The sequence below is a fragment of the Cnephaeus nilssonii genome (genome assembly GCF_951640355.1).
Source record: "Cnephaeus nilssonii genome assembly, chromosome: 14".
NCBI classification, from domain to species: Eukaryota; Metazoa; Chordata; class Mammalia; order Chiroptera; family Vespertilionidae; genus Cnephaeus; species Cnephaeus nilssonii.
The window spans coordinates 18,953,607-18,969,343 of record NC_137085.1 but is presented as its reverse complement, the minus strand read 5'-3'; the positions used below and the strand labels follow the sequence as shown (position 1 = coordinate 18,969,343).

The 15,737-nt window shown below is 46.5% G+C and overlaps 1 protein-coding gene across 7 annotated transcripts in view; it reads left to right on the top strand.

Annotated features, from left to right (window-relative positions):
• PALM2AKAP2 (PALM2 and AKAP2 fusion) overlaps window positions 1-15,737 on the top strand; it is a 445,326-nt gene that overhangs the window by 254,622 nt on the left and 174,967 nt on the right. For all 7 annotated transcript variants that reach the window (XM_079790534.1, XM_079790539.1, XM_079790536.1 and 4 more), the window contains one exon: window positions 15,090-15,204. In XM_079790534.1, coding sequence (XP_079646660.1) covers window positions 15,090-15,204 — 115 coding nt within the window. The remainder of the gene's footprint in view (window positions 1-15,089; window positions 15,205-15,737) is intronic.

Here is a 15,737-nt window from a genome sequence, read left to right as displayed (position 1 = left end):
GTTTAAGTTGAATCAGGCAAGATGGAGGAAGACAATCTACCAACAGAGGATGGATCAGGGCACTAGAGAGCACCTAGGACAGATCACTCAAGAACCCCAAGATCTGGCCTGGGCCAGAGAAAGCATCAGGCAGCGTTGGAGAGCTCCCAGGTAGAAGCCGTGCTGCACGGTGACAGGAAACTGTCAACCTTGGAAAGAGTGCTAGACCTGCTCAGCTGTGTCTTTGTTGTTTGTTTTGACAGAGTCTTGGGCCTGAATAGAGTTTGCCATGAATTGGGGGTTCTTTCTCCCCCAGGGTTCTGAAAGACTGAGCAGGGACTTCTTGCAGATGCAGTGAAAAATATTATGCTCTTCAGCATCAACAGACCTTGGCTAAAATCTCAGCTCGGCTCCTCATTAATTTCATGGGACTTTGGGCAAGCTGTGGAACCCATCTGTAAAGTGGAATCAATAACATGTATCTCTTTTGGCTGTGGTGAGGCTTAACTTAGTTAATACATGCAAAGTGTCTAAGCTAGTGGTCGGCAAACTGCGGCTCTGTTGACTAATGAGTTTGCCGACCACTGGATAGGGGCTTAATCACAAGGAACAACACCAGCCTGTAATTATTGGAATCGAGAGTCTAGGTCAGTGGTCGGCAAACTCATTAGTCAACAGAGCGGCAAACCGCCGCTCGAGAGCTGCATGTGGCTCGCGAGCCGCAGTTTGCCGACGACTGGTCTAAGCAATGCCTAGCACCCCATGGGTTCCCTGCTCCTGTGGGTATCCCTTTGTCTTTCTCTCCCTAAAGCAGCAGAGAGCTTGTCCTCTGTGGATCTTGTTTCTCTCTAGCCAGAGACAGAGCCTTGATGGGAGGAGGAGATCAAAACAGTAGCATTCTTTCATTATGAAGTCAATTCAGCTATCCATCATTTTACATTGCACGGGGTCCCTGAAACACTGTATAGTAAACCATCATTTTAATGCAGTAAAGTAGCTGGATACCCCCAGAAAGCCATGCTTGTGGGCAGGTAAGGTATGTTATCGTTGAATTATGTTCTATCTTCTGATTCTGTTGAGTTCAGTTCATTTAAAGGTGGAGCACATCTATGAGCTTATTTAGCTACTCAGCTACTGCTGAGCTAGCCCTCAGCCTCATAGCAGGGCTGGTCTCTCCCCAGACACTTACTATGTCCTTGGTCCTGGCTGGACTTAGAAACCCAAGGACGCATGTGCCCAGCTCACTCTAGGAGGATCTCCCTGTCCAAAAGGGAGCACAGCTTTACCCTTACGCCAGCCCAGATGAGAGGAGAACATGGGAGAGCAAGCCATGCACATGGGTGCAAGCCTCCACTCAACTTCATAGACGCCCAGGGTCTATTTTGTGTAAGGCCTTGTGTTGGCTGCTGGGGTTCCTGAAATCACAAAGGCCCACTCTCAGCACTTAGAACCTCACAGACTTCATGAACCTCTCCTTTGCTTGACCTCATGGGCCAAATGTCACTCGTGGCCATGATTATTGGGGAAGGAGCAGGGACACACACGTGTTGGAAAAGTGTATGAGCCAGACTCCGGGCGGGAGGAGGCTTTGCAGGAGTGTGTTCTGCAGAGCCTCCCTGCTGCTTTGCGGAAGCTAGAAAAGCCACAGGTCTTATGTCAGCCCAGTGACTGACCTTCAGTGGTAGGGAGGACACGTGTGTTGGGAGAGGTTGGCCATACTGAACCACAGGGTCACTGTTGGGTTTTTTTACAATTGGTCTTTTGGGACATCTACTGTAGTCCATGAATGATGTCTTACATCACGTGGCTCCTATAAAAGCGATGGTCTCAAGGAAGATGGTACAGATACCCCCAGCCATTGCTTCCTGAAGGCTGGAGCCTCTGGACCTTCTCAACCAGTTTCTCTCCCTGTTCCAGAGCATTATTATACAAGTAAGGGTTCACAGGTCACATGGCTCGGCCAGAGACTTCTGCAACCAACACTACAACAGTACACTGTTGCAAGATCAAAGAATAAAACCTTCGGCATTATGGACATTTTAACATGGATATATTGAGCTTTCTCTTCTGAGGTAGCCACATGGTTCCAAATCTGCAGAACCACAGCATCCTCCCAGATGCTTTACCTAAATCCCAAACATACTACCTCAGCTAGTGGAATATGACTGCACCTGCCACTAGATGGCCCCCCAGGTGCACATAAGCCTCTCCCACATTGCGAACTTGAATTAGATTTTCTGGATTTTCTTTCTGTACTAGTATGTACACACACACACACACACACACACACACACACACACACACACAGTCTTACACCATTCTTGAAGCCAATAATCAATTCCTTAATTGTTCTTTTAGCATTCAAATGATAGGACTTACTCACATTTTTTGGATAATTTGTTTTAGAAGCTTAATTTGAATTTATTCTATTTAAAAAGCATGTTTTTGTTTGTCTTGTAAAGAAGCACATGCAGAATAGTCTTTAAATTCAATTTTTTAAAAAGCACTAGAAGAGAAAGGAAGAATAAACGTTTTAACTAGTGCTTATCCCATGGCAGGCAGTGCTCTGAGATATTTTAAATATTGACTCAGTCTCCATAGCTTTGAATTAGCTCTTCCATATACATCATTATAGCCATCTTCTAGACGAGGAAACGGAGACTAAGGAAAGTGAGGGGCTCGCCCAGGATGTCAGCCAGTAAGTGGCAGACTGCCGGACCCCCTGATGCTGGCTGGTTTGCACTGCCTCCTGCTGGTCAAAACCATCAGGAGACACTTGGCAGAAATCAGATTGCACGACAGGAAAGGTATTTGGATTCTGACTTCTCTTTTTCCCTTCCTGTCAATTTTCTTATCTGCAACATAGGGGGAAAAACCTCAATCCCTAATTGCTGTGAAAGGACTTTGTAAGCTCTTATAGCATTACACAAGTGTCTGCTATTATTATTATTATTATTATTATTATTATTATTATTATTATGATCATTTGGGTTTTGTGGGAATATGAGAACTCTCATATGTGCTCAGGCGGCTTGTGACCCTTCACTCATTCACACAAAAACACATCATGCCTCTGAGTGAGACTGCCCATTCTGAGGCGCCTGTACCATGTCAGCAACAAAGCTGGTCTGTCTTGAACTCTGTGTTGCGATAGAGAGTTGCAATGAGGTTTCCCTGTGCTTTCCGCAGGCAATTCTTCCCTGGCTTCAGGATCCAGAAATAAGAGACAATGGTGGGAGCACTCAGGGGTGGGACCACAGCTGAACCGGGAGATAGGTGGCCAGCACCCACTCTGCACAAGCCAAACCAGCGGGAAGAGGTGGATCGTTTTCTAAAATTATTATTTCGGAACACAATGTGCTACTATTTCTATATCCAAGGGTTCCCATTTCAAATGGCCAATGTGATGATCTCTTTGAGAGAGGTCTTCAATAAAAAGCACACGTAAAGGGTGTTTTTCCTTGGGCCTGATGTAAAATGCTTTTGAGTTGCTTCTAAGAGCTTCTCTAGTTTGGCTTCACTTCTGGCCCAGGCTGTGATCCCTATATGTGAATCCTTTTGTATCTGAGGTTCCCATTGGTAGGCTGTCGGCATAAGAAGAATTCCATTTTCCTTCTAGATTTGACAACCCGGAAACAGACAACATTCTCGTTCGACTTCTCAATACACTAACCTGTTGTAAAACAGAATCGGTGTTGATAAGTCTATCAAGCTCATCAGAGAGAATATGTGTAGCTTTATTTTAAGTTCCTAAAGTTTTTGCCTCGAACCCCCATGACAATGTAGTGTGTGTAACGTCCTTACCTTCCACGGGGCCTCAGTAGGACATTGGCTCACTCAGCTGCCTTCAGCCTGGTGTCCCAGAGCTCAAGGCAGGTGGGCTCATCCTCATTCCATCCTTACCTGGCCAACACTTTACCCTAGATCAGCTACTTCCGGCCTTTTTCATCTCCTGGCACACATAAACTGGTTACTAAAATTCTGCGACACACCAAAACATGTTTTTTGCCAATCTGGCCAAAAAAAAAACCACCAAAAGGTATCATTTTTTTTTCTTTTTTTAAAATATATTTTATTGATTTCTTACAGAGAGGAAGAGAGAGGGATAGAGAGTTAGAAACATCGATGAGAGAGAAACATCGATCAGCTGCCTCTTGCACACCCCCTACTGGGGATGTGCCCGCAACCAAGGTACATGCCCATGACCGGAATCGAACCTGGGACCCTTGAGTCTGCAGGCCGACGCTCTATCCACTGAGCCAAACCGGTTTCGGCCCAAAAGGTATCATTTTTATTCATTCATACTGTATGACTACTGTTGTCATTTCTTTATTTGACAATCTGAGGGAAAAGAGGTCAGTGCCCCTGACTAAATAGTCAGGTGTTGCATGCTTTAAACATTTTTGTGGCACACCAGTGTGCCATGGTGTGCTGGTCGAAAACTGCTACCCTCAACCATCACAGGGAGCAGAAATGGCTGGCTTCAGCTGCGCTTCCTCCCTTTCCCCAAGAAACAGCCGTCTGGTGTCTCCGCCAGTTGGGCAATCACAGGGAAGGGTCCAGAGAAAGGTGGGTGGAAGGAAAAGCTGAAGGTCTTACTGACGTCATACAAACTCCAGCCTCTGGTCTAGCTCCGTCTACTTTTACTTATAGTTTCACAAGTAAAATAACCCAGTCCTACAGAGGTCCTCACTCACTCACTTGAACCTTCTTGCACATGTCTGCCTCAGAGCCCCTTTAGAAGGCCCCCAAGCCCTTCTCTGCCTTTAAGATCCGACTGAAATGTCTCGAGCCCCTGTAGCCTGCTCTGCCCACTTCCTAAGCAGAGTTAGCCAAGCTCGGGTCTTTGCATTCACGTAGCACTTTGGACTTCCAGTTTGCGCTCTACTGAGTGCTGCTTTGTGATTGTTTATACACCTGCCTTCTCCATCAGATGATGACTTTCCCAAAAGCAGAGCCTGGGCAACTATTACTGTATTAGCTCAACACATGCTTGACAAGCAACTTAATGAATGATCCAGAACATTTCAAACCTCTCTTCCAAGGCCCCAGAGACCCAGTGCTGTGGTTTTGGCTCTAACCACCCCTATTTTCATTTCAGGCCCGTTTCTCCCGTCCAGGTGCCTGATCTGTGAGCCTCGTATACCTCCACCCAAAGCCCTGATTGCAGCCCTGGGCTCCTGAGGGGAAGGGGCAGGGCTCAGGAGCTGAGCCTCTGAGAACATGTGGGGGAACAATAGCAGGAAGCGTCCAGGCGGGGAAACAATCAGCAGGCACAGCCCATGTGGAGGAGCTTCCTGATTGGCTTGATTTGTTCTGAGCAGGAACTCTTAGAATAACTTGGGGATTATTCCAATGGGATGACAAATTTCTCCACTAAGGAGGAGCTGTTCCCTGGCCATGCCATACATGGAAAACATGATTAGAAAAATAGAAATCCTAAGAGGAAGGTCCCTTTAGGAAGATCCGTATGGATTACCAAGCCTCCCAGCCCCTGCCACAGCTCCCCGGGGCCAGCCTCCTTCTGAGTGTCTTCTTCAGGCTCCATTGAACTGTCACCTGTGGCTTCCAGATAGCTAGCATTGGCCCCTCTGGGGCTGAAAGGCCAGAGGAGCTGTTATCCTTTGGCGGCCTGTCCAGGCAGCTCATGGGAGTCCAGGTGTTGGCCGCACGTGGGGATGCTCTCCTTCAGAACCACATTCCTGTGGATGGAGCACTGGCTGTGCACAAAGCACTCTTGTAGGCACCGTGGGAGCCAGAGTAATACACCAGACACTCTCCACTCTCACGGAGCAATGGCTTCCAAACCAGGTTTTGTTCTGTGCAGAGGCTGACCCGAAGCAAGGATGTTGTGGGAGGGTGGGAGGGGCTCCCAGGGAGGGGCTCCCAGTTCGCTCAGGCCTCCACCAGAGCAGCAACATTTGATCAAGATGTTGGGAAAGCAAGTTCTATACTGGAAAGAGGAAATCCTGAAACCTTTGGAGGTGGGGCAGTTTCATTTGCTCTTGGAAGGAGACAGCACAGGGCAGTCTAACGTCCCAGGTTCCAGCAACAGGCAAACCTGGGCTTACATCCCAGCTCTGCCCCTTGCTGCTGCTGGGTCACAAGACACTGGACTCTCACACCCTCAGGTCTGTCATCCAGCAAGTGTGGATTATAGTGGTAGTTACTACACAGATTTCAGAGTGACTAATGGTTACCAACCACTCAGCAGGTTGTCTAATGGAAAATGCTCCATAAAGGTTAGCTATTTTTACCACTATGTTGTTGGACACTAAATGATTTTTTTATGAATATCTCACTAAGATATTAACTCCATCCGTCTCTCCTGAGTAACCTCTAATGTGGACAATAAGCAAAAATGTTATCCCCAACGTGGGCATTTGTAAGAGCTGTGGATGCAGCTGTGTGCGCACACACACACACACACACACACACACACACACAGGCTGACGGGAAAGTCGAGCTCAGCAGGAAGGCTGTCACTGAGTGCTGTTTAGGCACAAACAGTGAGTAAACAGGGATTTGGAAGAGGGAAATGCGCCACATAAACACTTTTTACAATTTTCACAATCAGTTCTGAACGCCCGGATGCTTCCTGCATGAAGGGGCCAACGCAAAAGAGAATCATAGGGTGAAACAAAGTTAATGCTGAGACTATCCATCATTCTGGCCCAATTCCTGCATATCTGTGTCGTCCACCTGTGGTTTTATTTAGGTGAGCCCCAGAGGAAATAGGAGCAGTGCATTACACACACACACACACACACACACACACACACACACACACACACACGGGGTCAGGTGAAATTATATATTGGAGATATTTGGGGGAAAGAATGAAAAACCTAGAAAACAGAGCAGTTACCTTCGACCTTATCTGATCTGCAAGAAAGGAAGTGATACACGTTTCTTTTTTACTAAGTTCATTAATTGCCATTCATTTGAATTTGTTGTTCTTTATGAATCATATTTGACTGAAAGAATTGTGTCAAAGGGTCTGTCTTGAGGCTACTTCCAGCTGAGAAACAATATATGCATTTATTCAATCAGTCACTGACTCAACCAACACTTCTTGGGAACTTTAACTGAGCAGGGTACCTTGCTAGAAGCAAGCTAGGTAGATGCTTTTTATTTCAAAGAAAGATAAAGAAGAGATGGCCATTAACCTTAAGAGCTTTGCAAATGGGATGTGGGGAGGGAACCCCAAATCCATAAACAAGTGATTGAAATACAATGGGATAAAATTGGTGATGAAATATATCCAGGAGATATGGCAGCAAGGAGGAAGGGCAAGGTCTCAGGGATGACTTCCAGAAAGAGACAGTACCTAAGCAGATTCTTAAAGAGTGAGTAATAGTTAGGAGGAGGGAAAGAGAGGGAGCCAGGGCCATCCAGGCAGAGGGGGTAGTATGAGCAAAGGCAGTGAGGCAAGAAAGAGCACTCTATGTGCAGGACCTACAAGGAACTCATTGTTCCTGGAGGCAAGTGAGAAGCTGAAAGTGTGTCAGATTAAGGAGTTTAAGGCATAGAGTCTGTGAAGGGTTTTCAGCAGGCGGGTGCAATTGTGGTCTGTCTAGGCACAATCTGGGTTTGAGGGTGATAGTCTGGGTAGAGGTAGAGCAAGCAATTGATTAGAAGGTCGATGTAGGCATTTAGGAGAAAGAAGGAGAGAGCCCATGCAGGGCTGAAGAGGAAGAGATGTGAAAGAAATCTGTGGGCAACTTGGCAGGACTTGGCGGCTAATACAGGTGTGTGGTGATTATCAGAGAGGAGCGAGTGGGAGTTCAAGGTGACAACCCTGTTTCCATCTGAAGTAGAATGGATTGGCAATGGGATCAAAAACGGAGGTAAAGAATGCCAGAGGGGGGAACAGCTTTATGCAGAAAGATGAGTTTGGTCTTGCATATGTTGGGTTTGATATATCTGTGGAGCATTCAGGGGGTGATATTGAAAATACAATTGTATATAGGAGCTGGAGTTCAGGGAAGAATTTGAATATATAGATTGGATAGATGTCCACATGTAGGTGGGAATAAAAGCACAAGCCTGGGCATGATTTTCCAGGGATAGAGTGTGGAACAAGAAGTAAACAGCCCTGGCTGGTTGCTCAGTGGTTAGAGCATCGGCCCACACACTGAAGGATCATGGGTTTGATTCCCAGTCAAGAGCACATACCTGGGTTGCAGGTTCCATCCCTGGCCCCAGTAGGAGGCAACATGCAGGAGGCAACCAATCAGTGTGTCTCTTTTGTGGCAATGTTTCTCTTTTTCTCTCTCTCCCCACTTCTTCCCTTTCACTCTCTTAAAAAAAATCAATGGGAAAAATATACTTGGGTGAGGATTAACAAAAGAAGAAGGAGGAGGAGGAGGAGGAGAAGGAGGAGGAGGAGGAAGAGGAAGAGGAGGAGGAGAACAGGGAACCAAATGAACATTTGATGAAATGATAGAAGAGAAGCCCATGTGGAGAATATGGTGTCATGGGCTCCAAGGCAGAGAAGGAGTGCTTAAAAATGAAGTCAACTGATTCACACCGAAGGGTCTCCATTAGATTTGGCACGTGTGGACTTTAACAAGACCATATACACCAGAGTGGCGGGGCAGAAGGCAGAGTGGAATAAGCTGAGGGGCGGTTGGGATGTGAGGATGTTGAGACAGCAAGAGGCAAGTGCTGTTGGGGAAATCTGGAAGAGAGATTCACCAGTAACTTGAACAGGATGCAGGTTCAAGAGAAGTTCACCTATTTTTAGTGTGAGGGAATTGATTCTTTTTATGGACTAAAAGGAAGGAGGCATCTTGGGGAAAGGTTGAAGCTACAGGGGAAAGGGGGGGATTGATAGAGTGCCATCCCAGAGGAATCTGCACAAGGCCAGGCGCACAGGTGGAGGCGTTGGCCTTCAGAAGCGTGCCTGAGTCGGAGGCTGGAGGTAAGAAGGCTGGATGAGACTTTCTCTTCCTATGAAGAGACATTTCTTGGGAAGAGTTTAAGCTACTGAGAAGTGTACTGTTTAAAGGAGATCATCTCACTTTCATGTAATCAAAACTCTTTATTTCTGATGAAACCAACTCAAACAAGAATTACACTCAAGGAATTAATGCTCAGTGTGAGCTCGGAAATCATTTCCGTAGCAGAAATCAACCTGCCCAGATTCTGAGCCACGTGATTCCAGATGGAATAAATACACAAGAGAAGGAGGGAGGCTGGTTGCCAGGGGCGAAGGAAAATTTATGGAGAGAGAAATTTTCATTCATCTATATTCAGGATTAAATTTGATTAAACCAACATTATTAATGAAAAATGTTACTATGTCCCAGCTGTATATTTAGATAAAGCAATAAATCAATCTAATATCAATGTCTTTTTTTCTCAAGAGGTATATAAATTAGTATATTTTAAGGGAAATTAGCAAAACCAAGCCAAGATTAGAAAAAATCTACTTAATATCGCCACTTCCAAGCTAGTTTCACGATAGAATCCTTTAAACGTGTGTTCTTGCTTTACCTTGCTTTTCATTCTTTTAACAAATATGTACAGGGCGGAATCTGAGGTACAGGGAATAAAATACAGTATTTTATCTGTCTCTCGATGAGCCTGTACTTGGGCGAGAGGTAGTACAGGTTGTGGGGGGATAAACACATTTCCAATTCTCTGATGCCAGGTGGGGTGTCCCAGGTGCCAAGAGGCTGAAGATGCTGTGGGATTTGGATGGGGACTGAACACATTAGGTTGAGGGGACTTAAGGGAAACCGTTTTACTAAAGAGACAGAGCTGGGTTTGGTCTTTGTTATTAGGTGTATTTTCGGTAGATGGAGCTGGCAGTGGGCAGGCAGTCCTGGTTTTCTCACGGAGCACGAGTAATCTGTTTTGGCTGGAACACAGGGGAAGGTGTAGGGCTGGGACGGGGTTAGAGCAGCGCGTGGAGGGTGTGAACTTCCAGCCGGAGCAGTTGGGTGAAATTCGGGAAGGAGGTGGTGGAGACCAGGGAAAGGAAATGAGCTGTATTTTAGTAAATCTTGAAGGGACTGTTCTCGGGCCACATTTCTGTCAGTGATGACGTGGAAAAGAAATGAAATGAGCTTGAGTTTCCACTGATACCTTACCGTCAAGGAAGGTCCTATTCTTCCCTAAGGAGAAGTGGAAATCCTCTGTTTACTTAAGGGCCGGTAACCTTTTCTCACAGTAAGATACCCAGCGATCTGCGGTGATTCCAGATACACTCATCTAAATAAACGGAAGCTGTTTCCTTGCAAGTGGAATCACAAATGAAAAATATTTTGGGAGCACCATAGAAACAAACGCACTGTCTTCCTGAAATATGGAAAGTGACTTTTGTAGCATCTATTTCTGTGAAAACAAACATTATTCTTCCCAAATACTTTACCTGGAATATAGAAACAGAGGTACTAAGACAGAGATAGAGAGATATAATGAGAAAGAGAGAAGGTTAAGTATTCAAGTAATGCAATGAGGGGTCAGAGAATGGCCCCGCTAACATACAACCTACTCAGTCACATTCTTCTCGCCCCCTTGTATCAGTTAGAAATTGGATTCACCTGTGATCACAACAGCAGCTTAAATTCATAACAAGAAATCGGGAGCCCACGATCCAGAGCGGGTACAGTCCCTCCAGGAAGCCATCCAGACCCCAGACAGTTGCTCTCCTCCTGCGCACTCAGCCATGCTTCGTGTACTCTTGCCGCTGTGGACACAAGCTCACTGCTCCACCTTCAGCATCATATTCCCTGTGGCAGGCAGAGTAATGGACCCCAAAGATGTCTACATCCTAATCCCCAGAGGCTGTGAATACTGGCAAAGGGGAATTAAAGTTATAGATGGAATCCAAATAGCTGACTTCAAAACAGGGAGATTGTTGCCCTGGATTATCTGGGTCGGCCCAATGTGATTATAAGGATCATTCCAAGTGGAAGAGGGAGGCCACAGAAGAGTCAGAGGGAGATGGGACTGGGGGAGAACGGGTAGAGAGTTACATCATTCCTGGCCTTGAATATGGAGGAAGGGGGACCATGAGGCAAAGAACGTGGGTGGCCTCTGGGAGCTAGAAAAGCAAGGAGACCGATTCTCTCCTAGAGCCTTCAAAAGGGAACACAACTCTACCAACTCCTTGATTATAGTCTGGTGACACCCATGTCAGTCTTCTGACCCATGGAAGATAGTAAGTTCATATTGTTGTAAGCCCCTACGCTTGTGGCCGTTGTTATAGCAGCAATTGGAAACTAATACATCGCTCTCGCACCAGGTCCCTGCAGGCAGGAAGAAGGGGAAGGACAAAGCACCATAGGCCACAGACATCAGCCCTCCTCCTTTTAAGGAGCTTTCCCAGAAGTCTCCCCCAACAGTTTTTACTTACATCTCATTGGTCAGAGCTGCCCTGTGGCCACCCTTCTCTGCAGTGGAAGCTGGGATGGGTACATTTTCGACTCAGCACATTGCCACCCCCAACAAAATGCGGATTCTGTTAGCATGGAGGAAAGGGAGGATACTGGGCAGGCAGGCAAATTGGCTGGAGTCCTGCCACACTCCTAGGCAGAGCTGACACTTCCACAACACATCGCTCTTTCCTTTATGATGGCCGTGTTTGGGTTGTCATATAACGTATGTGTTTACCTGGCTGTTCTCCTCACTTGACCGAGAATGCTCAAGCACAGACACTGTGGCTGATTGAGCTGCTCAACCCAGGGACTGATAGAGAGAGGTGTTTGCAAGCAGTTGGATGGATGAATGCATACATGGATTTTGAAATGAGAGAATGATCGATGCTCTTCCCAGAGCCATAGACTCTTTGTATTTCCTGTGCGGAAGGTCTGTTTGGGTTTAGGGAGACTTTATAAGACCGTTCGGCCATGATTGCAACTTCATCCCCAGTAAATTAAACCTACACAGCTGCACTGTGTCACCTTTCCTGACCGCCTATTACAGTCTGCTTTTCGCTCCGAAGAAACTGAGCGAGCTGGTCGGAGGCTGTTATGTGCACCTGTCTCAGCCTAAAGCTTGTGTATAAATTACACTTCCTGCCCGTTCTTTATTTTTAGCTCGGCAATATCCTACTTGGCTCCTCCAGGGAAGACTGCATTCGATTTCAGTCGTGAAACTACGAAACAGTGGCATTTCTAGCCCAGCTGGGATGACTCTTATTAACCCCTAACACTGTTTCTCAGAATGCCCCTCGGCCCCAAGGACTCAGTTTTCCCAAAGAAAAACAGCGGCCTGGGCCACCCAGCGCCCCGAGGACCGGGCCCAAACCCCCATGTGCATTTACAGAGAAATTTGCTACTTGGTCTGACTTGCTTAGACTTACATACGCTGACCATTTCCCGCATTCATTTCCTTCGGGTGAAACTTAGTTGTTCTTATCTCAAAAGTCTAGTTTCGTTGCTTTCTCTCTCTCTCTCTCTCTCTCTCTCTCCCTCCCTGTTCCTTCTCAGTTACCCACTATCATGACCTAAATCTTCAGCACCTGAACTATATAGCTGAGAGCCCTGAAACTCATAGTGCCAGGGCCAGGCTGCAGAGACAGTCGGCAGCCAGTGGGCATCAGGTCACCGAGAATTCTTAACCACTCGGGCCGCTTCACCGGCAGAAGCAAGTTATTTGGAGTTAGCATTTTTTTTTTAAGTCAGCCATTTTTGACATGATCTTGTTTATTTTAGAATCCCCTGTAATGCCTACCTCCAAGTCCAGCCAGACAACCTCCATAAATATTGGTAGAATTGCCTGCAAATCGATGGAGTTACCCTTTAACCCCTCACTTGTCATATGAGCAGCGGAGGCCCTGGCTCCTTCCCCGGGCCGTAGCCGGAGAAAGGCTGCCTTCTCAGCAGCAGGCCAAAGGAGGCATTTAAAATTTCTTCTAATTTTTTATTTTTTAATCCTCACCCAAGGAGTGAGGATATTTTCCCCACATTGTTTTCTAGAGAGAGTGGAAGGGGAGGGGGTGGGGGAGAGAGAGTGAGAGAGGAGAGAGAAACATCATGTGAGAGAGACACATCATTGGTTGCCTCCCCTACCCACTCCCCACTGGGGGATGGAGGGGTTGAACCTGCAACTCAGTTACATGCCCTTGACCGGGAATCAAACCCCAAATCCTCCTGTTCTCAGGCCAATGCTCTAATCACTGAACCATGCCAGCCAGGGCAAGGCATTTTTAAAAAGCAACTTATTGTTTTTATTCTGCTTAAAGAATACATTATTTTTTTTAGTTGGGAACATGTTAAACAAAATTTAAATAGCCCATTTTTTTCTTTTAAGAAATTTTTTTTTAATTTTTAGAGAGAGAAACATCGATATGAGAGAGAAACATCCATTGGTTGCCTCCCGTGCACACAAAATGTCATCCATCCAGAGGCTCTCTTTCTGATGCCTAGGAAAGAAACAGAAAAGGCCTCAGCGGGGTACAGTGCATCCCCAGATAAATCCATGCCTGTGTCTTGGTGTTCCTCAGCCCTCAGAAGACCTCACTCTGAACTATTTCGGTCTTAGTCTAACAGACTTGGTTAGCCTGTTCCCAGCAGCAGATGAGAAGATGGGAGGGGAGGAGGAGAAGAGAGAGGACTAGTATAGGCAGGCACAGACCCGCAGCAAAGCTCCTAGCATGACAGAGGGGAAAGAGACCAAAAGCAAAATTGAATGAATGAGTGAACAAATAAATTCAGACCAAATAATTCAGGAAGCACAATAGTCTACAGTCCTTTGAGCGGGGACATCCATCCCTCATAACCCCAAAGGCATTACGGCACAACGGTGCCATCCCAGTATGCCAATATACTCAATGCTTAACCTTTTGCACTCGGATGTCAAGTGTGACTCCACACGGTTAGCATTAGAATAAAGGAATCGAGAAAAAAGCAAGCGAGTGCACAGGGTTAATTAACAGGCAGGAAAACGGGAAATACTGTAGAGCCCACCTGGTAAGAGTTTGGCACAATGGTCAGGAGCAGGGTCTAGAGTCAGACATCCCGGCTTGAATCCTGCTTTGAGGCTGTGCAATAGCAAACTAGTCCCTTGTCAAGCCTTAATGATCTCATCGGTAAAATGGGGATTCCTGACTCCCAGGGTCATTGGGAAGGTGAAATAAAATAAGCCATGTGAATTCTTAGCTCAATTCCTGGCTCAATACTTACTGCTCAATAAAAGTTAATGTATTACGGTCATTTCATTGAAAGAATACAGCTGCTGAGACTTCCCCCAATCATAACTGTCTCTGCTGTTCTGGAATATTCCCAGAGTCTCCAGGCAGTGCTGAAATTTCCCTTTCAGGAAATATATATAGGATGGCTGTGAAAACTGAGGGGAGTTCCAGAAGAGTAGGGATTACTGTATCAGTCCAATTCATCTCCTCTCTTTTGGATGGTAGAGGGAGATGACCGCAGGCTCTCCAGGGTCCTGGCCACCAACCATTTCTTGGCAACTTATTTCCTTTGAGTAAGACTGGCTCTTTCTTTCATTTTTATTATTTTTAAAATTTTTATATGTTTTTATTGGTTTTTAGAGAGAGAGGAAGGGAGAGGGATAGAGAGATAGAAATAAAGATGAGAGAGAAACATGGATCAGCTGCCTCCCACATGCCCCCTACTGGGGATCGAGCCCACAATCCAGGCATGTGCCCTGACTGAGAATCAAACCGGTGACCTCTTGGTTCATGGGTTGATGCTCAACCACGGAGCCACACCAGCCCGGCAGAGTAAAATTGGCTCTTCACACTTTGGCTAACCTGATAGGAGAGCAATTACTCCGAGATGACTGGGAGAATATGAAGCTCTTAGCCTCCAGCTATTATGTCCTCTGCTATGTAAAAATATCTACCTCCAAATGAAGAACGTGGGTGTTGAGCGTATGGCAAAGCGTTTTTGCAAAGTGGTGGCCGTGAATTAGCGACAGCAGCTCTGGGTTGTTTTCCTTTGGCCACCGTCTGCTCAGTGGCAACGCTGAAAACACAGGATGCTCTGTGATGTAAAACCTTGGCCTGGGACCTCAGCGCAAGGTAAAACGGGGACTGGCAGGATGCCCTCTCCCCCCCAGGAAGGAGCTGCTCTCTGGCCCTGGGGTGGCAGGACAATAAAGTAACCCCAGTCCTCTGTTTGTGTGTTTTCCAGGCTGGAGCAGGAAATCCAAGCGCTAGAAAGTGAAGAGTCCCAGATATCCGCCAAAGAGCAAATCATCCTAGAGAAACTAAAGGAGACGGAAAAATCCTTCAAGGACTTTCAGAAGGTGAAGGAAACATGCGATTTCTCTAAACTCTAGCCGCGGGGAAGTGAGCTCCAGGGAAACGCTGCCAATTGGAGAAAAGGCCAGTTGGTGCTGATGAGGAGGCTGAGCCCCACACTCTGGACACGAGGGCCAGATGTGCGAGGACAGGGCCCGCTCTGACGCTGAGGGTGGCCTGTCTTCTGGGACCACCTGGCCTGCCGAGGAGGCAGGGAGACTCATTCAATATTAAACCCATCTCCCTACTCTCCGTACGTCTAATGCCTGGGAAGTCATCTAATGTTGGACTCTAGAATCCTAAAACCAGTTCTTATGAAGCAGATTAAACATGCTCCCATGGCTTTAGTTTAAGTCTTTCCTTTATAAAAAGGCCAGAGGCAAAACCATACCCAGTAGACATGAGTTGGGAAAACAAAGCGTAAATACATGAAATGTCACTGTATATGAAAACAGTCCGTGCCGTGCAGCAAGGAGGTGAGAATCCAGAGAGCCAGGAGGCTCTGACTGTCTCCGGACCTTCTCTCCTTTCCGTAACC